Source organism: Calidris pugnax, unplaced genomic scaffold (assembly GCF_001431845.1).
Source record: "Calidris pugnax isolate Ruff unplaced genomic scaffold, ASM143184v1 scaffold14, whole genome shotgun sequence".
NCBI classification, from domain to species: Eukaryota; Metazoa; Chordata; class Aves; order Charadriiformes; family Scolopacidae; genus Calidris; species Calidris pugnax.
In genome coordinates, this window is record NW_015090793.1 from 14,231,172 (window position 1) to 14,259,018 (window position 27,847).

Consider the following 27,847-nt stretch of genomic DNA (forward strand, 5'->3'; position numbering starts at 1 on the left):
ACTCTGCACTGTCACTTATTCACTGAAAATACACTGATATTTTACACTGAATGCTGATTTCGTTCTGATTCACCCAATTCCATTCCACTCTTAGTGACTAGAATAAGAGGCTGACTCTGTAAGTCCTGATCATGGAATATATATTGCATCTGTTTAGTATTTCATTGAGTCATTCAAGATGGATAGGACCTCAGGAGGTCTCTGGTCCAACTTCCTGCCCAAAGTAGGGGCAGCTCATGGATCAGACCAGGTTACTCATGGCTTTATCCAATCTGGTCTTGAAAACCTCCAAGGACCAAGACTGCAGAACCTCTCAGGGCAACTTACTCTGCTCCATGACCTCCTTGTAAGTATTGAAGGTAGCTGTTAGGTCCCCCCAAAGCAGTCACTCATCCAGACTGAACAAGTTCCATTAAACTCCCCCCGTTGGGCAAGTGCTCCAGCCCCAACCATCTTAGTGGCCTCCAGTGAACTCACTCTGGTTTATCAGTGTCCTTCCTGTATTTGGGAGGCCCAAAACTGGGTGCGGGGTATAGATGTAGTTTTAACGAGCGCTGCGTAGAGGGCGATAATCGCTTCCCTCAATCTACTGGCTTTGTTCCTGTTAATACAGCCCAGGAGGCTGTTGGCCGCCTCTGCTCCCAGGGCAGACGGCTGGCTCATGTTCAGCTTGCTGTCTGCCAAGGCTCTTGGTCCTTATCCACAGAGCTGCTCCTCAGGCAGTCAGTCCCCAGTCTGTGTTGTTGCAAGAGGTTCTTCCTTCCCAGGTGCGCGACTTGGCATTTCTCCTTACTTATTTTTATCAGGTCCCTGTCAGCCCATTCCTCCAGCATGTCAAGACCCTCTGGATGGTGGTCCTGGTCTTGAGTGTATTGACTATTCCCCCCTAGTTTGGTGTCATTTGCAGAGTGCATGGGTGTGCTTTGTTACCTCCCCCAAGTCATTGATAAAGATGCTAAGCAGGAGAGGTCCCAGGACAGACCCTGTTGTGGTTCTCTACTTGTTACCAGCTTCCATATTGGGTACAACTTATTAATCATGACCCTCTGAACCTGACTGCTCAACCAATTATTTACGCATCCAGCTGATGACTTACCCAGACTGTGACATCCAAACTTGGATACAGGAATGTTGTGGAAGAGCATGTAAAAAGCCTTGCTAAAGTCAATGGCACACACTGCTTTCCCCTCATCCGTAAATCCTGTCATGCTGCTGTAGAAGGCAATCAGATCGTCAGCATAACTTCTGCATGTTAAATTCATGCTGGTTGTCTCCTGTCCCCTTCTCCTCCGTATTCCTGAAAATGTTCCAGGAGGACTCAACTCCTTAATTCCCCAGGGACTGAAGCAAGGCTGAGTGTGTGGTAGTTCCTCTGATTGTCTTTTCAGCCTTTATTGCAACATTTACCTTTTTTCCACTCATTGGGAGCACTTCTTTTTTTATGGTATTTGAACTACTATGGGATCTTTGGTTCTAGGGAGCTCTAAGACCAGGACTGGTTTTATTATGAGATGCTCACCTTGAGTGGTGCAGAATACAGGCCAGCTAAAGACCAACGCCACTGTTTGTATTGTATAAATGTGGGAAGACTCTTCCTAACATTTGCTCCTTTTTGGGGCATTGGGGCTCAGAAGGGTCTGCAGCTACCCTGGGAAATTTTGTGTAGGTTTCCAGAAGCAGTGATACTACAAAAATGACAAGTGATAGAGACAGAAGTGCATTGGTTTGCAAAGGATTTCCCTGAAAAGCATTCAGTTTTCTGAGGTAAAACTCAGTTTAACAGAAAGGGAAATCTTTAATAAGCATTCCCATTACATCTTTTCTCATCCTTTGGTTATAGACTCGTAACAGTTTAGATTAGAAGAGACTCATGGCAGACTTTGGTCCAACTCTCTACTCAGGGCTAAATTTGAAGTTATATCAGGGATGTCAGAGCCACATCCAATTGAGTTTTGAGGACCTCCAAGGCTGGAGGCTGACCAGCCACTTTGGGTTCCTGTTCCAGTGTCTGACCACCCTTACTGTATTTTTTTTTCATGTTAAATTATTTGAATTTTGGTGTTGGTTTTTTTTGCATTTCTTCTCTTGCCTCTCCTTTTGCTGTCCATTTCCAAGGGGAGCCCACTTCTGTCTACTCTATAATCCGGTATTAGATACACTTCTTCACTCTTTTACTCACCTTTCCTCATGTGTCACGTGCTCCACCATCCTCAATTGCCTTGGTGGCCACTCCTGGCCTTGCTTCGATGTGTAGTAGACCAATATCTCTACAGCTGCTCTTTTTTTAAAGCCATTTTTATTGCAACTGGATCACCAGTGACACTGTTGTACTGGGCTGATGGTGATATTCAATATTTAAGGCTATTTTTTGCTACTAAAAATAAATAAATGGCACTTTTGGTGCAAGTTCACAATGACATGTGAAAGATATTGCAACGCGACACTAGACCCAAATTTGACCTTGGTGAATCAGATCCAGTTTCTCTTGACTATCCCTGAAACTGGAGGGAGAACGGAGTCCCAGGAACCCCTCTTAGAAGTGAAGAGTCTTGCCTGTGGTCTGCCCTTTGTGGCATTGCCTCCAGACTCCATGCATGGAAATCACTGAAAAGTAATAAGGTGTGCATGGAAGCAAAGTTGTGGGATACGCTGGCTCCGTCTTACCTTGTTCTGTTAAGTATTTTAGTCACCCTGGGCTTAAAACTGGGTCTCAGCAGAGTATGTGTAAGATGTAGGCTCTCTAAGAATACTAGAAAAAGGGGCATTAGGAAGATCCTTCTGCATGAAGACTGCTGGGTTCGTGTTAGTGAAGCTGTGTATTTTATGCATAAATTAACCCCGGGGGAATTATCATGTGCTGACCAGAAACAACTGTTTTTTTTTTTTTTGAAAGAGAAGAGTGTGTTTGTGCAGGAGGAGGGGGCTGTAAAATAATAAGCCACCATGTTTTATGCATCTCAGAAAATGGCTTGGTGCACAGCTGCGGTTGCTGTTTTCCTGCTATGTATGTTGTTTCTCATCTTAAAGGCCTATATGCAGTGTATCTGGGAAATGATTGCCATCCTGTTTTCAATAAAACCCTTTTTTTTTATGAAGGGTCTTAGGTTGGCTGGACATTAATTCTCAATCTGTTTACAAATATTTGTGCAGGAAAGGGTGAGCAACGTTCAGGACGGGCTTATGACGCATATACCCCCTATTTCAGTCCTTTGTTCAGGAAAATGTGGAAACAAGGCAGTTGTACAATGAACAAATGCTGCCTCCACATTCCCGGAGCACAGTGCAGGGGCTGCTTGCTGCAGGGCAGCCGTGGTCTCGCAGTGGGAAGATGAGAAGCATGCAGACCACCATCCCAACACACAAAAAAAGTTGCTTCAGTTTGGAGATGAATGGGCAGCTTGTATTATATTTTATGAAGGGTGATGGAAAAGCTCTGATTGAGGGGGTTGATAATTGCTGTGTACAAAAGCAGAGATATGTGCAACATGTTCAGAAGGTGAGCATTGCCTTCAGAGGTTTTCCTTGGTTTTGCTCTCCTGAATCCCTCTGAATGAGAGGTTTGGTTTCTGAGAAAGTTGTCTCATCTCTTTTATCATTTGAAACTGGTACCTGGAGGTCTTGGGTCACTTATGATCTTTTAATTTCTCTGCTTTGCAGAGACTTAGTAATTTACTCACAGTCGCTGAGCAACCCACAAGATCTGTTATGGGAGCAGGGGTTTGTCTCTTGCCTTAAATCTTCTCTCATGGCTTTACTACCTCCAGCTTGTCTTGCCCCAGCCATGGTTGTTGTACAGTGTTGACGTGCCTTGGAATCATTCAGGGTGAAAAATTGTAAGGAATAGCACAGCCTAAAATGTTGTGCCTTTTCCTGTTAGTAATTGTTTCAAATATTAATGAAAAGATATGCACAGAACTAAATAGCAAACTCTTTGTTATTGTAATAACTTAGGTGTGCCTCAGAGCATGTTTTCTACAACTGCTGCTGGGTAGGAAGACTCATGACATTTTTATATCTAGACCTTAAACAGGTGCACATTGAATCTTATAGATGGCTACATGCATATATGTTATTGCCCTCTAGGGAAGCTACTGTTGTGTCCATTTTCACAGCATCACAGACTGAGGTTGGAGGGGACCTCTGGGGATTGCCTTGACCAGCTCCTTGCACAAGAAGGGTCAGAGAGAGTGGAGTTGTTCGGGACTGTGTCCACTTGGGATCGAAACCCCACAGCTCCTCTGGGCAACCTGTTCCAATGTTTGGTCACTCTCACAGTAAAAAAGGGGTTTTTTCTTATGTTCAATAGGAATTCTATTTAAGTTTATCCTGTCATTGGGCACCACTGAGAAGAGCCTGACTCTTCCCTCTTTATTTTCCCCATGGAGTGCTTGCACACGTTGCAAGGGTTTCTCTGCGCCTTCTCTTCTCCAGGCTAAGCAGTGCCAGGGCTTTTGCTGTTTATCACATGTTCCCATCCCTTGAGATCTTTGTGGCCCTTTGCTGGGCTTGTTCCAGTGTCATCTGTCCCTGTTGTGCTGGTGAGCCCAGACCTGGACCCAGATGTGTCTTACCTGTGCCGAGTAGAGGGGAAGCATCATGTCCCTCAACTTGCTGGCAGTGCTCTGCCAAGCACAGCCCAGGAGTCTGTTGGCCTCCTTTGCTGCAAAGGCACAATGCTGGCTCGTGGTTAACTTGGTGTCCACCAGGACCTCCAGGTCTTTTCCTGCCAAGCTGCTTCACAGCTGGCTGCCCCCAGCATGTACTGGTGCCTGGGGATATTCCTCCCCAGGGGCAGGACTTGGCATTTGTTGAACTTCATGAGGTTCCTCTTGAGCCATTTCTCCAGCCTGCCCAGGTCTCTCTGAATGGCAGCATGCCCTTCTGGTCTGTCAGTTTCTCCTTCTGACTTTGTGATCTGCATTTTCAGGGAGTAATCAAAGACAGATTTCATCCAACAGTGCTCCATGGGTGATGGGTGGGAGGAAGGAGAACTCTTGTTCTGCTTGAATGAGCTGAGTGCTCGTGCTTGTGCTTATGTCTCTGTTTGTGTAACACAGCTATTTCACTGCCTGGTCATTTTGGCTTCTTGACTTAACCATTTCTTATAAACCCATAATTATTACATACATGCTGGTTTAGGTGGGCAGAGTTGACAGCTAGTCAAACCAGAGGTCATACTTGTCCACTTCTGGTTGGGAGTAAACTGTACAGCATCCCACGTGCCTGTTTGAGTTTGGTTTGTATGAACAATTGCCTTAAAAAAGGGTAAAAAACCTAGTTGTCAAATGTGAAAATGGGCTGCTAGGACATGACTTCTTTCCCAGTATGGAGGGTGTAGCTAATACTGGATGTGCTGCTTCTTGGTGGTGCTTGGAACACAGGAGGTCTGTTTATTAGTTTGTCTTGTTCTTATTTCTCCACACTCCCTGACCATTCCCCCGTGTTCTGCGATGGAAGAATAAAATACCAAATATGTAAATGTAATTTTCCAACCCAAACATTTTATAGCAGAGTCTTAGGAGCAAGCTGCATTTTTCTGCTCAAACGTGGTGTGCAGGACTGGTGCTTTTCTGCTTCTTCCCAAGTGCGTGCTTGGATTTAGGGAGGGAGAGACTGAAGAGCTTTGAGCTCAAATCGTTTAGTGGTACAGTACTGTCTCCTCATGAAAATATCCCATTTAGGGACACCCCCCTTCCCGCTTCCCTGTGTGTGTGTCTGCAATTAATGCAAAACCCTGTCTGTCAGTGATTATTAGCTCTCTGGTAGGAGGCACGGAGCTTAAAATACACAATATTAAGCAGGCAGTAAAAAATGACTGAGATTTGTTGCAGATCTCATTCTTCTCAGAACATTTTGCCTCCTCTCCTTCCACCTTCCTATTCCCTTGGCTCCTTTGCCTCCCTCCAGACCTGTACTTCGTCTTCCTCAAGGACTCATTCTGCACTCTTCTTAAATTGAGAGGTTTTTTTTCTTTAATTGATGGTAGCCCTGACAAGAGCTGATTAGCTGTTGGAGATGCATCCTTCCTTGCAAAGCTTGTGACCAATTTCCAGTGCTTCCTTCCTTTCTTGAGACTGGAGAGTGAGCTTTCTTCTACGAGCAAACAGTTGCCTCCCAGAGGTTTTATGCACGGTGGCTTTGCATGAAAGACTCTGTGGGCTTGTCCTGAATATACTTTTTTCCCTGGCAGCTCATTCATTATAAAGTTTTAATGAATTTTAAATATATTATGAAAAGAGCATGTGATTAGAAATCATCTCTGCTCATTTTTACACTGGAAGTGTTGGGTTGTGCTTTTTTTTGTAGAGAGGGTGGATTGAAAGCAAGTGGAGGAGAAAGGCATGTCCCCTGTGCTTAACCTTACAGGTCACCTGGAACGGGAGGAGATCGCCAAAAATGCAACCTGAAAATGTTTAGCTGCTGCTGTTTATAATGAGGAAATATCTGTCTACATCATCGCTTTGTAACTTTTCAAAAGTATGACTTAAAAAGGCAAAGGGGGGTTGGAGACGGAGCTGCACCGCCGTATTTTCTAGAATGAGAAACACAGGCTACTTGTTCAGTCAATTCAGTTTAGGTCAAATGTAGTTATGAAAAACAGATGATTGCTGGTGATCAAGCTGTACTTTGACAAATATCCCATTGTTTGAGCATGCAGTGATTTCTTCAGACCGTTACCCGGTGCGGGGCTTGGCGATTGCCTTCTTCCAGCTCAGAGGCTGTCAGTCGGCGCGGGGCTTGGTGCTCCAAAGCCAAAGGCTTGGCCTTTACGAGGAGGGATGGCACAGAAAGAAAGGTTTAGTGCAAAATGGGTAAAGTTTCCACTCTAGCTATTAAAATATGAGCTCACTTGGGGCTCTCAGAAGTGCTTGAAAGGATGGTTCTTAGCTATATGTTGTATCCTGTGCAGCAGAGTAAAGGTTTATTTGGGGGATGCTGATATTTGAGCTTCTTACTATTGGTCTATCTTAGCCCTGTGTCACTTTGAGTTACTTTTATGGTTTCCCCTGGAAAATATTAATCTATGAATTATATCTGTGAGGTAAGGAACCTGTTATTCACATTTCAGAGATAAGGCTAGTTGAAGCTGAGATAAATGTGTGTGTCCTGGTGAGAGTCTGACCTGGTGAAAGGCTGAGCCCTGCTGTGATGCTTGGTGGGTCTCCTGCTTTTCTGCTTTGCAGCTGAGTGATGGTGCTTTGGTGGAATTGCTCTGCAAGGTGACTGTCAATCTGAGATGTCAAAGTCTTTTATTTTGGGTGCATTTTCAAATTTCTAAGGTTGAGAAGCAATGTGGACCAGGTATATGCTACATGACTCTGGTTTTATGGGCGATGTGAAGGCTGTGAAGTGCCAAGGGAACGCTTAATCCTTTTTAGAATCTTTGTTCTGAAATCAGTATCCCTTTGCTTGGGAATTTGTCAGCTTCTGGGATGTGAGGGCCTAATTCTGGGTAACTTCAACTTGGACAAGTCAGGGGACAAGCTTTTCTTTCTGATCTTTATGGAATGTTGCACTGTCTAAAAGATTCAGTCTTAGTGAAAAATCCCAGAAACTCATTGCCTTTGCCTTAAGTTGTTTTATGACCAGCTTGTGTCCATGGCGATGCTGGGGAGAAGATTGAGTTGATCAGTGTGTGAGCAGGTGGATCAGATGCTCAGGATGCATATGCAGATGTCTGGGGAGTCTAAAAGCAGAAATGAGGTTGATACAGAAAAGCCTTTTTGTGGTAGAAAGTCTCTTGTGTATCTGTTGTTGGAGCAGTCACGGGAAATATTCCATTAGACGCTGGAAAGACCGAAGGACTAGATTTGTGTATGGTCCTGGTCACTGGCATAACGTACACTGTTACTTGATGTATTTTGTCATCTGAAAACAAAATCAAAGCTATTAAAATATGGAAAAAACCGTTTGTGTTTGATTTCTTATCGGTGTCAATGGTCTTTGGGGTATGAACATGCGTTGGATCTTCTGTTGCGCTGCTACCACTCAGAGATAAACTTTTGACTATTAATCATGGGAGAAGATTAGACTTTCCAACAAATCTTAATTTGTGCATGTTGCTTTCTATTTCTTTGGAGCAGCATTAACTCCAAGGAACTGTGAAAGCTCGAGCTGTCATCTCAGAAAAGTTTAATGTCCTTCTCGCCTGTTACAGCTCCGTGTGTTCTGTGCTTCACTTCATTTGTCAGGCACAGCAACTCCAGATTTGGAGTATTTCTTCTTTCTGCTATTAAAAAGTAAAATTTTGTGAGATCAGAAAAGGCCCCCAAGGGAAATATTTTGAAGTATTTCACTCTTTCTTTATGTTCCTTCTGGATTAACATATCTCTTTTTAATATTGAGAATTGATTTGATAAATACATAAATACTATTTTAAAAGCTTGGCCATGTGTTCAGTGTTTATACAAGCAAACCAACTCTCTTTAGCTAGGATGATGTGATGTTAAATCACATGTTGGACTGGGAAGGCAGTTTTTTTGCTTGGTGTAGTTTAAGGAGAAGCTGTGGTACTCAGTCCTGGCTAAACAGAATAACAAAACAAATGATAGCTGGGTATCAGAGACTGAAAACCTTGCACTCCTCAGCTCTTGTTAAATGAACCCAGCAGCTCTAAACCGATGACTGAGCAGTAGCAAATAACACTAAATTTTTCTACTGCTATTAAATGGAAAAGAAAACACATTTCTGGTTAACATTTAAACCTATTAAAATGTGATTGAAGTGGAATTCACATCTTGGATTACTTGGAAGATTTACTGTGGCTTCTTGTGTGTCACGTTAGGAGAACTCACTTCACCTTGAAAAATCCCTATGTTTCACTGAAATTCCCATATTTAGCTTGTGCAGCTCTATACCTGCTTGCAGACACTTCCCTTGCAGCTGAAATGCTTTTGCCTGTGCAGGAGCTCAGCCTGGGTGGTGGGTGACATGGTTGAGCAAGTGGTAACTAAGAGCTAGAATTTATGTAGTCAACTTGTAAGTATGCTTTAGGATTTTAGACAAAAAGGGCATTGGATCCAAGTGGACTGTGGTCGGCAGAATCCTTCTGTTGCAGCATGCTCCTTGCATAAGGGCGAGAAGCATTTCAGTCTGCCCTGTCAACAGAGCTTCTGTCCTAGTTCTTGCCCAAGAAATTACATTTTCTCAGGAAACCGAAGGGTCACAGAATTTGTTGCTGCATTTGAAATCTCAAATTCCCAATTCGAAACTTTGATCAAGCCTGGGAAGAGAGGCAGGTCTTTGTCTTGCTGTCCCCTCCCATGACTACTTTTCTGCTTTCAAAACAAGTGATGAACATACACATGAAAATGCCCTTTTTCCTGGAAGGTTGCCCTTAGCTTGTGTGGAGGTTAAATTCTTAACAGGGGAATAAACTTGAAAGAGAAGATGCTGTCCCTTCTCCCCTTGCAAAGCTCCCTGAAACCTGTGATGCTATGAATTGTTGAAGGCAAAGTCTCAACACGAGCGTGCTTGAAACCGGGTGTGCTGTTTGTGATTTTGCTTTACAATTTATTTGCAAGAAAGGATCCATCTGTTTTGTACAGAGATATTTGTTTTCTCTGTCTTCTTCAGTGGACTTACTGTAGGGTTTGAGCATGAAGCATCAGTTCTTCATCTGATCCTTCCCCTCTGCTTGTTTGGGAAGGGATGAGGTTTTGGGTGGGTGTAATTCCTTCCAGAACTGCATTTTGCAGCCTGACAGACCCCTGCAAAGGCTCTGTTGGCTGCAGAAATAAACTTTATTGGTAGGAGAGGGAGATCCATTGCATAGATAGAGGCAAATTGTTGATGACTTCTTTGTCCCATAGTTTTAGGAGGAGGTGTTTTCTGTGTGTTTCATCCAGGTCATCAAGCACTTTGAAGATAAGAGCACCTGAGACCCAGTTCTCCGTGGTTAGCCACAGCATGGGGGCGGCTTCAGCTGTGCTGATAGCCTGTGCTGCCATGATGGCCCCCGGATTTGGGGGTTGGTTACAGTTTTTTGGTGACTTTTAGCTCCTCTTAGCCATGCAGCAGCACAAGTCACTTCTTCCAGCTATGTCACGCAAGATGGATTTTTCTAAGAGAGATTATGAAATTTTAAGCACTGTCTTGCCGAGTCTTTAGACTTATACTCTGTTCTGATCTCTAATGTCTGTTTTCTCTGAAACTCTGACATAAGGTCTTATGGACAGTAGAGGTTTACATGAGCACGGGAAGTCATTGGGCAAACTTATGTTACAAAAATCCATCTAGGGCTGTTAAATAAAAACACTCGGCTTGTGACTCCAGTCGTCCCTGCTCTGGAAGCTTCTGGAGGCTGAGAAACGATGCTGGAAAAAGCTGGATTACGTGTTTGCCCTGTTCTTGTGTTGTTTTTCAGTAACACCAGGTCTGGTGCTGGCTGGCATTGGAGGCAGGGCGCTGCGCCCAGGCTCTGCCAGCACATAGCATTTGCACATGCGTATTTAGGAAAGCTGGTTGTTCCTGATGGTTAAGTTCAGGTTTTATTTAGTTATCTCTAACACCCGTGTGAGCCCTGTGCAGGCAGGACACGGGCTGTCTCCTGACAGCTCTTGGGCACTGCTGTTTGACTGTGTGGAAGACCTGACAGCTGCAGTCTTGCCAAGGTTTTGACAGACATTAAATTTTCTGATTTTTTTTTTTTTTTTAATTATTATTTGAATAAGGTTGAACTACTTCAGCTGCTTTGCACAGCAGAGGCTACTGCTTTTTAAACCTGGGAATTTCTGATTTTTCCTGGTTCTAACAGTGTAGGTAAACAGGAATCAGGTGACAGAACTTGTGGCATTTGGAAAAACATTTATTTCCTGGTCTGAGCAAGTGAAGGGCACTTTATTCTCATTTTCATGCTTTTTCCCTGCAGTTACACAGGGATTAGAAATACCTACTTATTTATTTTCAATGAAAGCTTAGATAGCTATGCAGCATGTTTGATTCTAGCTGCTGAGGTTGAGGCAAAACATTTAAGCCCCTGGCTAGGATCTTGAGAGAAGAGTTAGCACCAGAAATGGCTTCTTTGATTTTGAGAAGAGCAGTGGACATGTGAGCTACCAAACTGAAGAGGCAATTCTGTGCTCGCAATTTTAGTTGCTCTGGGCTTTCTTTTTTTCCCCTTTAAGTCTTTAATTCTTCGATTTTCTATCTGCTGATGGCAGTTTTCTGTCTCTTCTTTGATGGCTTCACACTGCAAAACGATGGGAAACCCCGATCATGGCCAAAGCAAAGAATTATTTGGCTTTCTGCTTATGGTCCCCATCTCCCTCCAACTGCTTTCATGTTGATCCCTTGGAGAGGAGGGGGAAAACGGTGGGTTTTTTCTTTTCTCTACAGCACCAGCTAGCCAGGAGCATGGGCTGGGGAGCTGGTGATCATGAGGATCTGGTTCTCTTCTACTTCTCTTTCTCAATTTCAAGGTCTTACTCCCTTAGCATCGCATAAGCCATAAACATTTCACGTTTCTAATCAGATTTCTTCCCATTGCGAAAACTGGAGCATCTATAAAAGGGGCTGATGTGGGAAGAAGTTGGCTTCTGATCCAGACAGAGCAAGGTCATGCTCGTCTCGAGACTTCTGATCCATAAGATTCAGCTGAGCGCGTTGCTTCCCTGCGAGCTGCCAGGCTCTTTTGGGATGGAAACTCCTCCTTTTGCTAGCGTGGACCCATAGTTTGTCATCCTGGGTCAGAGGTTATGAAAAGCAGTAGTCAATTAAAGCTTTATTAGATGTAGTTAGTAACGCTCTGAAAGGAGCCAGCCAAGCTAAGGCCACTAATAAAGGCCCTTTGTTAAGGTATTTAATAAATTAACACTCCGCTGTGGCGGGGAGGGTGGAAGGCGATTACAAAAGCCAGGCTCGTTAATCAGTGTGTTTACCCTCTTCAAACGCCCCGGCCGTGCAGCTCCCTAATCTTTACCCACCAGATTTGTTGGGAGCTGTGCGGGCAGCTGCCGGCCCGGGGACGGGAAGCGCCTCCGCGGGTCACGCCTGGGCCACGGCGCCGAGGACATGCCAAGACAAACACAGGTTGCGATGGCCATCGCGCTCATCGCTGGAGCCCCTCGTTAAGCAGGGACAGTCCTTAGCGCAGGTACCCGTTGAGGGCACGGGGTGATGCCAAAGCACCGGCGTTCCCCAAAACACCACACTTTTGTCTCTTCCCTACCCCGCTCATCTTCAGATTTTATTATTTTTTTTTTAACAAAACCTCCTGGACGCTGTGCTGGATGTGCTGCCAAGCTTGAACATTAGAGGGCATCTCATCCTCACGCTTATTTCTTTTAATTTTTTTTTTTTTTTTTTTTGGTGTGTTTTGTTTTAGTGCAGCTTAATCTATAGGGCCGTCTTTAAAAAGCAAATAGAGCATTTGACCTGCTGTGCAAATTAGCCATATGGTGAAGTGTAATATCCCGCTGACCCTCATTACCGTGCAGTATGAAAAGCTCTCCCCTTTTCACATGCAAGCATATTAAAGTGGCCTTTTCAGCATTTTCTTCCATATAAAACTGTCTTCACTCCTGTGGCCAAGCAGTTAAAAGGGAACTCCAGCTGCAGCCAGGAGGGTGAAATTAAAGGCTTTACCCTTGTCTAAATGGAAAATAGATATTGCTTCCTATAGACAGGGCTGGGGAACAATGCTGCACTGCCGGCTCCGGCAGAGGGATGGGGGGGTAATGGCCTTATTTTCTGGGAGGAAGGAGCCACGCTCCTTTGAGAGAGGAGGTGTTGGGCGTCCACCTTGGAGGAAGGGGGGAAAAAGGGGGAAATCTTACCTATTTTCCTCTATAGTTAACTGTTTCATGGCCAAGCTGGCAGGAAGCAGTTAGAAGCTGTGCTAGGACCTGCTGCTGGACCCCAAGTTTTCTCTCTTGTGCTGCTTTGCATCAGAGCTGAAAAGCCACGTGCACCTTTGCCTCATAGAGAACTGGCTTTAAAACCATTTCTGTGGTACATTGATGCCCGTATGCTCCTTGTTGTCCTGACCAGGACTGGCTGGGAGCTCACCTGGGTTCCCGGTTCCCTGCCTGGAGTATTTCTCTCCCATCTTCTCCATCTGTGCTGATGGAGGTGGCCTGGGTAACACCACCAGCATCTGCTAACCGTTTCGGACTAGTTGGTGGAGCAGGAGGGGGAGGTAACTGTATCTGTTGGACCCAGACTTCAAGCTTTGCTTTCTTCTTGCTTTCGCTTTGTAAATTTTTGTTGCTTTCAAACTTTGCTTTAAATTGACTTACTAAACCAACGATCAGAGAGAGGGAAGGGAGTGCTAGAGCTCAACAGACTCTTCTGGGTTGACTTTCTGTTCTTCTGGCTCTCACTAGATCTTGGTTAGAGTTTTTTTCAACTGACTAGCTCATGACCTTGGTCTTCTGGAGCATTCCTTTCCTTTGGGATGGCCTTTGGTCAGGCTCATTGGCCCCTTTTCTAGGTCTCTATTTATTTATTTTTTTAAGTGTTTGAGTGCAAATCTGCTAAGTCAGGTGGTTTCTATCAGCACAGCGTTGTTGGACACAAGCCCTAAAACATCTGAAACATGGAATTCACTTTGAAACTTGGGATTTGCCAATTTAAAGAAGAGATGGGTGATGGTCTTCCATCTGGGGTACTGGTTGGAATCAGGGTTAGGTGAAGCAGAGATCAAATCCTGCCTGGGCTGGGCTGAGCTGGTAAGGAGATGACTCCATGCGTTTGCCCATGGCTCTTTTATTTGTAGGAAGAGATGCACAGCATAGTGAGATACTGGCCAGCAAAGCAGCACAGAAAATAAGTCTAGCCAGGATGGTGGAGACTTCCCTGGTCAGGACAAGTTGGAGCTTGTGACCATTTTTCACTCTTGCGTGCTCGTTCAGCTGTGCAGGACACGTGGAGATGAGCACGGCCACTTATGACCGTGCACGGCTCTGCAAACCTCTGAGGGAGAGGCTCACCTCAGAAGCGGCGCTTGCTGTACCGCTGCTCTCTCTTCCCCCCACGCAATTTTCTGGTTAGCTTTATCTTTTTGTTTTCAGTATCGTGGTGGTGTTTACAGTCAACAAGCAGTTCCACGAGGCTGTGCAAGAGGCTCCTTTTTGATCCTGATTCAGCAAAGCGCTTACATGCTCAGTACTGAGCACCTGTATGAGTGCCCGTGTGCCTCCATGATGTTATTTGGGAATATTTACATTTTTAGAATTAAGCATCTGCTTAATTCTTTGTTAAAAGTTTGTGTTTCATTGGTAACTACTGGTGTTCTCTTGTCTTGAGAGATCTTCAAGGCATGTTAAACTTATTTTCTAAGCTCATCTTCTTGCAACTTATTTCTAACTAGCGTACAAGCTCCTGTGGGTTTCTTTTAGTGCTGGACAATCATCTTTCCTTAAAACAAACTGCCTCTTTTAGGTAATTTTTGGGTAAAAGGTGGTTATTTGCAGGATTTTAAAACTTCTGTGCTGCTTTTGTCAAGGTGGGTCCCATCCAAAGTGCTGCTTTGGGCTGCTGAGCCATCAGGGCAGGGGTTGCATGTGTGGGTCTGGTTTGGGTATACCCATGAAACTCTGGGGTTACGGGAGGGGAGTAGATGTGGGATCTAGTTTTGGCCGAGTGGCTCTTTGGCATTGATACGATGCCAAGTGTTGTTTGGCACTTGTAGGCAGGTTAAAATGAAACACTACCTATAGAGGCCATTTCGGCCAGGTGAGGGATGACACATCACAGCACTCTTGCTCAGTGACATGGGGGAAAAGGAATATACTGTTTCTTGTTGAAATAAGACTGAGATTGGCTAAACTGTGACTATAACCCTCCTGAAATGGGACTTGTGGCCCCAGTTCTGGCCCTTTCTTCTTGTAGAACATGACACATGGGAAATGGCTGGTGATCAAGACGTTTGGAGGCCAGGCTGGGAAATAAGCCGTGTGTAAAATACCTGGAGGCTTCAAAATCTCTGCACAGTCAGTTTGTAAAGCAGGCTTCTCACAGGAGAGGGTCATTCAGGTGGGAATGGACCTCAGGCAGTCTCTAGTTCAGCATCCTGCTCAGAGCAAGTCAGCTGTGAGATCAGACCGGATTTCTCAGGGCTTTATCCAGACTGGTCTTGAAAGCTTCCAAGGATGGAAGCTGTAAAACACCTTTAGGGAACTCTTTCTGCTGCCTGACTGTTCTTATTGTGCAAAAGTTTTTCATTACAACCAGTCAAAACGTCCATTTCATTTGTACCTGTTGTCTCTCCTCCTGCTGTGTTGGCCTGGCTCCATCTTCTCAGTGACCTCCTCATAGACATTACTGTTAGAACCCCAGATGTTGTTGGCTGCTTTTTGCTGCAGGGCTGCAGAGCTGGTTCATGTTCAGCTTGCTGCTACCAAAATTTACAGTCTTTGTCCACAGAGGTGCTCCAAAAGCAGTGGTCCTCAGTCTATGCTGTTGCAAGAATTTCAGGGGTTCTTCCTTCTCGTATGCGATGCCATTTGTTCTTATTGAATTTCATCATGTTCATGTTGGCCCATTCCTAGAGCCTGCCAAGACCTCTCCAGGTGGTGGCCCTGCCTTTGAGTATATTGACCCTTCCCATAATTTGGAGTCATCTACAAAGTGGATGAGACCACATCTGTTGCCTTCTCCAGGTCATTGATGAAGATACTGAGTGAGGCAGGTTCCAGAACCCCTGCTGTCATTCTCCCCTTGTTATGGGCCTCCATGTAGAACATCACCTGTTAGCCCACAACCCTCTGAACCCAACCATCCAACCAGGTACTCATCGAGCTGATGAGTCATCCACTTAGGTACAACCAACCAGGTATGGATGGTTACCAACCAGGTATTCATTGAGCTGAAGAGTCATCCGCTTAGGTACAATGTTTTGAATTTTGAGAACTCCACAGTAAATCCTCCATGTGAAGAAGGGGCCATTTGAAGGCAGACTTTCATAGATGAATGCTGATCTGCTTTTTGGGAAACAGTTGTGCAAGCTCTTGAGATGGGCTATGTAGGCATGGAGCTGTGCTTTTGTCAGATGCTGTGTCAGTCTGTCTTAAAGGTGGGAGAATTCCTGAAATTGCCTGATAATGTTTGTGGACCAAAGTCCAAGGAGGATGAAGTGCCAGTGAAAGTAAGAGATAAATTTAAGAGAAGCCCAGGTCATGCTGTAGCCAGCATGGGCAGTGGATTTAAGATTCCTTAATAAGGAAGTAAGCCAAATTCATCACTGTTTGCTTAAACCAGAGCTGCAGTGCTGTGAATGGCCTGTGGATCAGGTGCTACAAAAGCATTCTCCAGTTGGTTTAAAACTAGGCTGTTGCAAGTGAACTGGGGGTATTTCTGCTTGTCCAGCATGCTTGATTAACTGCTGCCCTCAAATATAAATTAAACTAAGCACAACTTGGGTTTATCAAGGTAGGAATCTACTCAGCATGTATTATCATAGCACATCACCTTACTTACTACCACTGTAATGATATTTTAATGTAAGAGCATAGAAAATCCACTCATTTTTAGGGAATGGACTAGTGATGTTACAAGTACAAAGCGTTTGAGATGGCTCGGCCAGTAATGTCCCCATGAGAGTGATAGGATTTTGATGGCACGTGTCACCCAGTTGTTTGCAGCTAGTGAATTATCGTTACATGAAGTACACAGGGTGCATTTCTGCTTCAGGTAAGCAGAAATTTAATAATCAAAAATATTTTCATCTACATGTTCTGGATCCAAAAAGTTCCATTTTACTGGGCATTTTAATTATTTGTTGAGGATAACAGCAGAAAAAAGCTTAAAGCACGTTTTTCCCTACGTAATTAACAGCTAGATTTGCTCTCAGCTTTCTGCTGCTCCTGAATTATGAAACTTTTTTTGGGATTTTTCAGCTGTTGTTTTTGCATTCTTATGATTATATTGTGTTTTACCTTATGTTGTGTTCATCTGCGATCTTAATTATCTGCCTCTCATTGCCAACTCTGTGAACTCTGAAGCTAATTTGAGAAGGAAAGTTCTGCCCAGTAATTTTAAAAATATGAGCCATTATTGAGGGTTTTTCCTGGACTAGTGATCACAATAAATACGTAGCTTGGAAACATAGCTTTGGATTCTTCCTACTCACTTAAAGAGGCTGAGAATTGGGTGAAACCTATTCTCGTTAAAACTGAATAGATGAATAGGAAAGGGACCTTCTCTCCCCACCATGAGTACTTGATTTCCCCATGTTGTGGGTGGAGCTCACAAGAAATCCAGAAGGAGCAAGGATGCTGCCTCCATAACGATATGTATTAGCAGAGTCTTGCTTCTGGAGAAGGTTGGCTGTGGTATGGAAGTTCATGAGAAGATAGGGCTGGGAGTTGCTCCTTGGGAGTCTTTCCTAAGCAGTCCCGTTCTCAGGCCTGTCAATGTGTCACTTGGGATCTACATGTGTATAGTGGGTTTTGTTGAAAAAGAAAAATGTTGCAGGTGCAGTGCATCTTTGCAAAGTAAAAAAGCTGATTTTAGGAGATAGGAAAAGAAAGAAAAAAGTGGGAGTACTTCCCACCAAGCAGAGATGGAGAGCAGGAATAGGGCGCGTGTGTGCACAGCTCTGCTCCAAGCTTATGTGTTCGCATGCAGGTCAGCTCCAGGCTGGTATTTTTATCAAAGCATTGGTTGATGAAGGTGGTGTGCCATTCCGTGATGAAACACTCAGGAGATTTTGGAGCAACTATTTTATTCAGCTGATTCCTAAGAAGATGCCTGCACTTCTGGTGGCTGTTACAAGAGTCTGAACCTGGACAGCCTTAGTGGCTTAATGATGCTCTCAAAGTCACCTCTCGTGGTACTTGTATACAGTGTTTAGGTCCCAAAACATTGTCTTTGAAAACTGGAGGTAAAGATGGGATTGGTTAATTGTGAAAAAACATCAGGCACAGGGCTGTGAGAAGAGAATGGGATCGAAGTGTAAATACTATGTGGCTTTTCAGATGAGTTGTCTATAAAACACAGGGTCTCGTGTTCTGTTCTCAATACTTTTTTGGTGTGGTTTGTTTCTGTTTGTTTGTTTTTTGCTTTTTGCTTTTTTTACCCAGAGGAAAATAGTATTAAAAAATAGAGTACAGAGGAGTAGTGTTATCTGAAGACTTGATAAGTTGAATAGTCTTAAATAGGTCAAATGTGGGAAACTGGGTGGTCTAAGATAAAACTGTTACCAAGGGGAAGAAAGACTTCCTGTTTTTAGGAGAATATAATACGTGAGCGATGAAAAGATCTAGGGGGATGATGGAGGAAAGCACTTAAGAGAAAAGGATGAAACTGTGTGCTAGAAAAATGTGGAGAGTGTCAAGAGAGATTTTTTTGGGGAGGAGCAGTTTTTTGTTGGAGTAACCTCTCATGAGTCCCTAATTCTTGGGGCAGTCAAAAAAGGCTCACAAAAGAAAATACAGGGAACAGTGCATTGGGAGAGAGATGTTTTTGGTCAAACTGGCAGGTCTCTAGGCTATAAATTTTAGTGAAACTGTTAAAATGTGAATATGGTCTACATTTTTTTTTGGGAATGGTTTCAAAGTTCTTTGCTGTTCCTTCTCTTCTACTGCAGTTAAAGCCATTTGTTGGATTAGAACAAGAACAACCTGGCATCTAAAACCTTCTGGGCACCCTGTGAGGCTGAAGGGGCTTTCCTCCAAGGCTGGAGGGGCCAAATCTTTTGTGCAATATCTCCAGTCCAGCTCGGATCTCTCTTGCTTCTTGTGTCTGTAGAAAACATTTTTTCATCTGAAAGTGCAATCCAAAGTAATTGAATTTTCAGAGAATACTATGAAGTTGGTCCAGATTCTTAGTCTTCCTCAAAGTCGTCGGTAAAATAGGGATAGAAACCTGGCTTGCAGTTTGTCCCTAGTGGCAAAGGAGCTGAATGATGGGTTCAGGGGTTTTGGCTCTCAGCTGTGGGGACATAGGCTTCCTGCTGTCCTGTCCCCCACGAACTGGTGGCCTCTGCCTCTCCCAGCACCTGGTGACCTCCGCCATCCTGTGTGTGCTCCTGGGGAGCTGGTGGGAAAGTGGACACATCAGATGAAGAAGCTTTCTAATGAGGTGAACAGCTACAGGATAAGGACTGTGGTGTTGCAGGGCAATGGGAGGACAGGCGGAGATGTATGTAGGATGACTTTTTGGCCTTTTGTTCCTGAAGAAATGCATGGTGAGGGTTGGGGGAGCAGAGAGGATCTCTTCTCAGAGATCAGCTGGAGGGATAAGGGAAAGTGATGTCAGCTGAGCTGAATTGCTGTGGTGTAGTCTTAGCAGAAATCTTCAAAAACTGGTATTAAAAAGGCTGATTGTTTTCAGACCAGCCTCCTGCTCCTGATGAACTGCTTTTCAAGTTTCCAGTAAGTCCTTAAGGTCACCACAAAATCTCGCCTGTATAGCCTGGGGAAATGGCAGCTTATGCATATTCAGTAACGGGAAATTAATTACTTGCAACTTCCATATGATGTTGTGTGAAGCTAAGCATGGTGGCTGGCGTGAGCAACCAACTGCCATGGCTTATGGTGGTGGCTGAGCTTTGATGTGCTCTTGCCTTCGGTGGTGCCATACATTAATTTATTAAAGAAATGGGGAAAAAAATTACTTCAGTTTTGAATTTGCACTACAAATTCATTGGTAGCAGCAGGCTCCACTAGATTAGTAAGTAGCTTTAGTCAGAGGTCTCGCTGATGCTGCCAGAGATGAGTTGCTCTCATGATCAGGATGGAGATGATCAGGGGGATTTCTGCCACTTCTGTGGGTTTTGAGAGATGAGGCACAGCAGGATTTAGTAAATATCTTAAGTCTGGTTCCTTAAGTGGTGCGGTGGGAGTGGGAAAGCCATTTTTGTCTTGGTTCACCTGTGGCACCACCAAAATTGAGAGAAGATGGGTAACACCAGTGCTGAGAAGCACTGTTTCCCAAGCCTGGGAGAGGAGCTCAAACAGAGGTCAGAGCTCTCTGCTTGTAGGCCCTCTGAAGGGGGCTAGCATTTAGCTTGATAAAAATTCTAATAATTGTCCCTGGTCTATATCTATCCTGCAGATCACTGATTTCTGCTGTCTCTGGGCCCTTTCCTTTCCAGGGGGAAACAGCTTCTGAGAGTATTAAGAAGACGTATGACATGGAAATGCTGGTTTCCAGATAGTTCCTGTTTCTTAAAACCTGTCTTAAAATGTTAGGTTACTTGCAGGTTCAAACTGATGCTTGACTTGATTGCAGGAAAAAGGCTTGGATTTATACCCAGTCCAGATTTGTCCCTTGCCAGGGTATCGGCACCACTGGTAGTTGGATGGACATGCCCAGCATGGGTCGGGAGCTGCTTGTCCTGTGCACCCCTGATATTCAGCTACATTAAAAAGTATAATTCAGAAACAATATCCGCAGCACAAATCTGCATAATCTTTGCAATGCATGTGCATGGTGGCAAAGAATTTTTTTTAAAAGAATTTTAGCACCATTTGGAAGGGCAGTCCTAGGTGGGAGAGCTGCTGGGTGCATCAGCAAGGCTGATTTTTTGCTTAAGCCTTGAGCTCCAGCTTGCAGAAGACAAGGAGCAAGTCAGGCTACAGCTCCTCAAGGGTTCATTGCAGACATTTCATAAGACCCCTCTAGCTGAGGGCATCCTAAGGCAGCCTGATTGTGTAATGCCACAGTAGCTGGAGAATTGTTAAAATAGCATCAGGTTTTTCTTTTAATTAATTTATTTTTTGTAGTAGAGAAGATTGATGTATGGTGCCTTGCTCAGGTGAGATTTGTTGTTGTGTGTTGTTTGTTTTGTGAATTCCAAATGAGGTTTTTTTTTGGTTGGTTTTTTTTTTTTTTTTTTTTTTTTTTTTTTGGCTCAGAACAGTTCAAAGCAAGACCTTGTCCCTTCTCTGAAGTGTTTATAATCCAATTTCAGACATAAAACAGCACGGGCGTGGAGGAGGGAGGAACAAGCAGGGATAAAACAGCAAGGTTTTACATAGCCTAGGGGACCAGGGCAGTAGGCGGACGTCTGAATGCTTCAGCAGGTCGATGGCATTTGAGGATCCTCTTGGGTTTGTTGCCTGGGTGGGGATGCTCAGATGTAGCCTGGCTTGGTAAAACAAGCCACCTACAGAGAAGCCCCCAGAGGAGTAGTTCAGGTCCTCGCCACAGTGCTAGGCGTGGGTGGGCAATGCCCATGGAGGGGAACTTGGGTCTTTGGCTTTCAGGACTAACTGTCTCTTCTCTGGAGGCTCAGACCTGCAGTAAAGTAGGGAAAGAATGAGCTCAAAAACCTATTTTATTTTTTCCCAACCATATAGACCGGTCTGATAAATTGCTATAACCCACACAAGCATGTTTTTCCAAAATTCCCCGATGTTCGTGGCTTTGCATCACTCTGCACCCGTGAATCAGCGGAAGGATTTCTGGCATTGTTTGTCCCCTTTTTCTTTTTGCTAACTCTAGAAATTGGTTGTTTCACTGCCCTTATGGTTAAGTAAATCTGATATTTGTCCATGTTATAGTTCAGTAAAGAAGCTGGTTGCACACTTCCATATAATGCATCTGCACAGCCATCTGTACGTTCATCAGATACCCTTCCTTATACCTGAGCAGTTGGTTATTTTGACTCAATCTTTTGGGTAAAATTCTTTATCTTACGATGTTTGGATTGCATTTTGCAGGAAAGCGTTGTGAAGATATGCTGGAGGAATATGAGATTTGCATCTTAAATGCAGTATATTGCAAGTTAACAGTTAATGCAAACCATTATAATGACTTGAATTGATCTCTTCTGTTTTCCAGGGTGCCCGAGAAACCTTTGAGAACTACTATAGGAAACAGAGAAGAAAACAAGCCAGATTGGTCCTGCAGCCTCCTTCAAACATGGTACGATGGTCCCCTACTTGCAGTGCCTAAACTTGTTCTGCTGAGTAAAGGAGCAGAGGGTTATCTCTGGGCTTGATGTTGATGGTGGGTGGTCTCTAATTTATTTCCAATTGCTCTTGGCTGCTTTTGTTTTAATCTTTGCTCACTTTTTCTTTGTTGCAGCATGAAACTTTAGATGGCTACAGGAAGTATTTTAATCAAATTGTAGGGTAGGTATTCCTTTTATATACATTCTCGCTAAATATGTGCGTGTAGTGTGTTGTTGAGGAGCCCAAAAAGAAACAGAGAGGAGGGAACGTTGATATTTTTGAGGGCCCTTTAAAGGGAGCCAAAAAAGAAAAAAAAAAAAAAAAAAAGGGGGTTGGATTTTTTTTATCGTTATTAAATTTTTTTTTTTTTTTTTTGGGTATTTTTTAATCTTGGGGGCGCCCTTTTCGGGCCCTTTAAAGGGGAATAAAAAAAAAAAAAAAAAAAAAAAAGGTGGTTTGGACTTCTTAAGTGTTTTGGAGTGTATTTTATAGCACCCGTGAACTTTGCTGTGTCACTAGTGGGAGTGTGGAGGAACCTGCCGGCTCTTGTACTAGCAAGCACATTTCTGGGAATTTGAGGATAAATAATCTCTGTGGACTGTGTGCATCTACTTGCCCCACTAATGAAATGAATAGGTCCTCTGCCTTAATATTCTATAATATGTGATATTTATTTTTTTATTATTTTTCCTCGTAAAAGAGGTGATTCTCAAGACTCTATTCCTATGAGCTTCTTATTATTGCACTCAGATTTGAAAAGAGTCTTCCAAAACCAGCTAAGCTTTAAGTGGAGAAAACCTAAGAATGCTAATCTAGCAAAGATAGGGTTGAAATTTCTTCACCTAACGATAATAATTTCAACATCACATCGTGACCATCACAAATGCAGTATGTGCTGCTCACCTTCGCATTTAGTTCCATGCTCCTGGGCTGGATTTCCCCAACAAAACACAGCTGAGATTTTGTGCATTGCTGTTTAAAATGTGCAGTGCCACACTCGCTCCCTGAAAAATACAGTTTCTTTTTGGGCAGCGTGTTTGATAACTGGAGATTGGAGTGAACTGATTGCCTTTAAATGATTGTGAGCGTGTGGCGTATCCAGGCACAAGAGAGTATTTTTCCCTGCAGTTAAAGTATTTTTCCCTCCAGTTAACCAATTGTAATATGATTGCTGCTGGCTGGAGTGGAGTTTAATCAGTGGTTCTTGTTCAAATAATGGGGTGGAGAACTTCGAGAGGGGGAATTCTGCCTTTGTGTATACATAGAGTTGCATTACTATGAGCAACTGTATTTTAGCTCACTTCTTTAATACAGTGAAACATCCTATATTGTGATTTTAAAAATGGGTGAATAAAGTGCTTAGCATTGGCTATATTTGATACAGAAATCTGAGCTTGCTCTGGGGACTTGCGGATGTGCAAATGCTGCGTGTCACTCACATGCGGGTTTTGCAGATCTCTTTTGATGTCTCAAAACCTGTGACTTTTGATAACAGTGCCATTTTCTCCTCTCCATTAGGTTTTTTGTAGTGGAAGATCACATCTTGCATACAACACAGGGCTTGGTAAATAGAGCCTATATTGATGAGCTGTGGGAGATGGCGTTATCAAAAACTATTGCAGCACTAAGAACACATTCAGTAAGTAAAAGCCCTGGGTTGCTCAGCTGTTGCTTGACTATGACTTGACATGCTGGAAATACTGGCTTTTACAGTAGTATTCTTTGTTTTGCCTCTTTTTCCAACGACCCTGTTTAAAACCATAACATGAAGATGCATTGCTATTTTCCCCAAAAGCTTTCTCCAGCTTTTTTTTTTGGCCCTTGAGGCACTGCATTTCTCTGGACCAAGCTCTCAATATTTTGGGGCACTGGAAAGCAAAAAATAGTGGTTTGATATTTGTCTTGTTGGTTCGCTGATCACTTTTGAGAAATGCCAGCAGAGGGAGTTAGTTTGTCCCAGGAAATTGGGGAAAAAAAGTGTCTGTTTGGCACACTGAAGTATGACCTTGTTGAATATTCTCTCAAAGTTCATGGCAGTGAATGGGTTGCTATCAAGCTGCAAATCATTTGTGCATAAAAAGACAGTAAATAGATTTCTTATTTTTTAATACTGAAAGTTTGAAAAAATTTGTTATCTCTTTGGTACTTCTCTGCTTGAGCAAAACACCCAAAGCCAATTGCAAAAAATGTACATTTTTTTCCCCAGTTTTATATCTCCTGGTATAATGTTGTACCAATTCAGCTGGGAGCACTGGAGTTTTCTGAAAACCCTATTAGTTAACAGGATGAAACAATTGCGGTTTACGTTAAAAGGAAAAGCATTAATGACTTTCCACATGTCCGTTTTCAAGCTGTTGGGCCATTTTCTCCAGGAAAAACAAAATATTTAATCACTGAAATCCCACCGGTGCTCCTGGAAGACAGTGTCATCTGGAAGCACGAGGGTGCTGTGAGGTCATGTTGGTGCAGGCCTTCACCTAACATGATGTAACATGTCTGTGGTGGTACCCAAGTGATAACGATGTCATTGCTCTTTGCTGAGAAAACCCTAAAATTTCAATATGGAGAAACAATACCCTGGTTGCTTCACACCACTCTGAGTTAATGTATTTACATGATCTGGCTTAGTGTAGTTGCCCATGGCCAGTGTTGCTGAAGAGCTGCTTAGCTTTACCCATGCAGGTGGGGATAGCCCATTTGATGGACCTAGAGCTCGTTGGGATGAGGAACCACAGAGGCTTCCTGGGGTGCTCTGGTTTCATCTGGCACAGCAGTTATGTTGACTGGAAAGCTGCCTCCTTCCACTTAAGCTTCTGTGTTACGAAAGGGGATAAACAAAGAGATGTACACCCCACTAGGTTGTAAAGCTGTGTTTATTTTCTTTTTAAGTGGGGTTTTTCTGCTAGGTGAAAGCCATGAGAGTAAGCCAGGTACAAACATGGGTTTTTTCAATTTTACCAACTTTGTTGCCATGACAAGTTGTTTTAAGTAATGCCAAACTTAATGCATGAAGTGCCTGCCAGGTTAGCTTTTTTTCCCCAGTAATCATGAAATATTGCACAATTTCTCAACACTGTTACTGGGGTCATCAGTCATCTCTAGCCTACAACTCCCATATAGACCAGTGCCATCCATCCCATATTGCCGTTGAGACTTGATGGAGGGCTCTCACATTGGTGAGGCTGTTTCAATTCTTCCCGTTCAGCCAAACCTATCCCTGGATTTTCTTCCTTTCTGCAGACAGGGAGGGACATCTTTTATCACTTCTGATAGCTTTAGGGCATTATCTTTCTTTCTAACTTTCTTTTCTGGACAGTGAAATGGAAAATGTGTCTCTTCCAGTCTTTCACATTGATTAATGGAGTAATTCCTCCTTGAGTTTCCAGTGAGCTTTAAATCTGTTTCTTTTTCCAGCTTATGATTGCTGATTCTATATTTGGTAAGACTCTGTCTGAAATTTTACATATTTCAGCATATGGCGGTTGTCTGCCGTATCCAGAGAGCACATGAAGCCTGTGGGTAACATGGGGTGGCTCTAAGGGGACAAACAACGTTGTCACTGCGCTGAGTTATGTCTTGAGGGTTTTGAGCAGTGTCCTGACCTGCAATAAATACTTGTATTGTAGCTCTGACCGTTGATGTTGCTGAAATATAGACACGCAGTGTGTTTTTCTTCAGCCTGAACCACTTAGCAATGCAGGCTTCGCGTGGGGCTCAGGGATGCCTCGCTGCGATGCTTCATTACCATCAGACACAACACACTAAATATTACATGAGAGGCGCTGCTGTCGTCTTGGTATGACAGCGCGCTGATTTGCTTCATCTCCTCTCGCTTCCCTAGCAGCTCCTGGGTAGTCTTAGAGACACTTCAGGTATCTCTCGAGCAACTGAAATCCTTATTCATCATGGAGAGCCTCAAGAGCAGTGTGTTACGAGGAGAGATACCCTTATCAGTGTGCCTTCCCTTGCCCTGTGCAGTGTTAGGGCATGGGCAGTAGGATAAAAGCTGCTGATGGTAAGACTGTGCAGCATGCCTATGTATTTATTATCTCTCAAGTGATAACACAGGAGGGCTGAAGCAAATACTTTTCCCGCTTGTGGCAGTTAAAACCGTGTTTTAATTTCTCTCCTTCTTTGCAGTCCTACTGCTCAGACCCAAGCCTGGTGTTAGACTTGAAGAACCTCATTGTCCTCTTTGCAGATACACTCCAGGTACGTGGCTATTGGCGACCGCACTTTATCTTGCTCATCAGTTGTGTTGCTTGCAGATGGTGTCCATCAGCGGGGTTAAATGGCTGATGTCAGCTTGCTGTAGTGGCCCAGCTTCTTCTTTGGCATTGTGGAGCATGAATTGTGGTGCCTGACGGACAACCTGGTTCACTCTGCATGTGGAGTGGCCAGCCCAGGGGAAAAGGGCCAAGCCTTAGCCACTTTTTGCAAAGTCCTTGTGCTTCCTGCCCACCCCCAGCCCAGCCTTTAATAGCCCTTGGTCCTACCACCTCAGTAAATCACCGCCTAAATCTGTCCACCAGCACCATTCACCTCTGTGGTGGCCATATGGGAGAATTTCCCATGTGCTCCCGATTAAATACAGAAAATATTCTTCATCTGCCTGGTGGTGACTTTTTCTTATCTGAAGTTGCTCTCTTCCCCCACTTCTCTGCAGGGCTACGGCTTCCCGGTGAACCAGCTCTTTGACATGCTGTTGGAGATCCAAGACCAGTATAGTGAAACCCTGCTGAAGAAATGGTCAGGAGTTTTCAGGTGAGAAGCTCTTTAAGCAAACTCATGAGACATAGCTTTGGCCCATAAATAAATTTTTTTGAGAGATTAAGAGCAAGGTCATGTGTATGTTTTGGGCAACAGTAGGCTTCAGGCTGGGCTCTCCTTGGACCAAGGCAAGCCAATTTAAACAGTTTTGAGAATCCTGTGTGTGGTGAGATCTGTGCAATAAATCAGTGAAGTCCCAGAGGGATTAAGGTTATGGTTTCATTATGAAGCTCACACTGACAGTTGACAGATGGAAGGATGCAAGAACCTGGTGTTGCAGAAGTGTTGCTGTTCCCTTGCTCCAACACTGAGCCATGTGTGTCTTGGGACATCAGTGGCATATCCCTATGCTGCAGCTGTAGATACATCCATGAGCCGAGCAGTTGCCTGCAGGTAGGGCATGATATCCAGGGTTCCATGCTGTGCTCTGGAGCTACCAGCTCATCCTCCAGGACATCCCAGGAGGACTGAGGTGTTTCAGAGCACGGGGCATTAGGAAGAGGTGTTGGAGACTTGTCAGTGTCCCGGTAGCTCGGGATCCATCTTCCTCAAGTCAGACAGGACTGAAGCTCACTCGGGCTTTACCAGGGGCTGCTGCTGAGGCTTCAGTCTGGACTAAAATCACCATTAATCTCTGGTTGTGGCTTTACACAGACTGAAGGCAGGAAGGTGGGAGAGGTCATTGAGTCCAGCTGCAGCAAAGATGACTTCAACAGTCACAAACACAGGGGGGAGTTTAGGCCCATGGGGTCACATCTTAGCCTGGCACCTACTTCTTAAGAGCTTCCCAGCTGAGTGGTATATATGCAAAGTTGTGGATAGTCTGTCATCAGAGAGATGTCTTTCCAACTTTTCTTTCTTTTCTTAGAAATATACTTGATTCAGATAACTACAGCCCCATACCAGTGACAAATGAAGAAGTTTATAAGAAGATAGTTGGACAGTTCCCATTCCAGGATGCAGAACTTGAAAAGGTAATCTTGAAATGGGCAAAATGGAGCAGCTTGTCTGCTGGTGCGGGAAAACCCCACACCCTTGTTAGTGGCATCAGGAGCTGCAAATCAAAGCTTAAACAAACCCCAAACAAACCCAAACCAAATAAACAACAACAAAAACAAAACAAAGGAAAGAAAAAGTAATATTTTTTATGTGATGTGTTTCTCCTGGTGTGGATGAGGAGGGTGCTTATAGCAATACCTCATTGATTTTTTCAGATCAGTGTAGGGTCACACCCA

At 43.9% G+C, this 27,847-nt stretch overlaps 1 protein-coding gene across 10 annotated transcripts in view; it reads left to right on the forward strand.

Annotated features, from left to right (window-relative positions):
• Positions 1 to 27,847, forward strand: part of EXOC6B (exocyst complex component 6B) — a 311,137-nt gene that overhangs the window by 164,066 nt on the left and 119,224 nt on the right. For all 10 annotated transcript variants that reach the window (XR_001411259.1, XM_014936006.1, XM_014936007.1 and 7 more), the window contains 6 exons: positions 21,730 to 21,813; positions 21,976 to 22,022; positions 23,361 to 23,481; positions 25,983 to 26,054; positions 26,509 to 26,606; positions 27,481 to 27,586. Coding sequence is in view for 9 of the 10 variants with exons in the window: in XM_014936006.1 (XP_014791492.1) it covers positions 21,730 to 21,813; positions 21,976 to 22,022; positions 23,361 to 23,481; positions 25,983 to 26,054; positions 26,509 to 26,606; positions 27,481 to 27,586 (528 nt within the window). In the remaining variant the exon portion in view is untranslated. The remainder of the gene's footprint in view (positions 1 to 21,729; positions 21,814 to 21,975; positions 22,023 to 23,360; positions 23,482 to 25,982; positions 26,055 to 26,508; positions 26,607 to 27,480; positions 27,587 to 27,847) is intronic.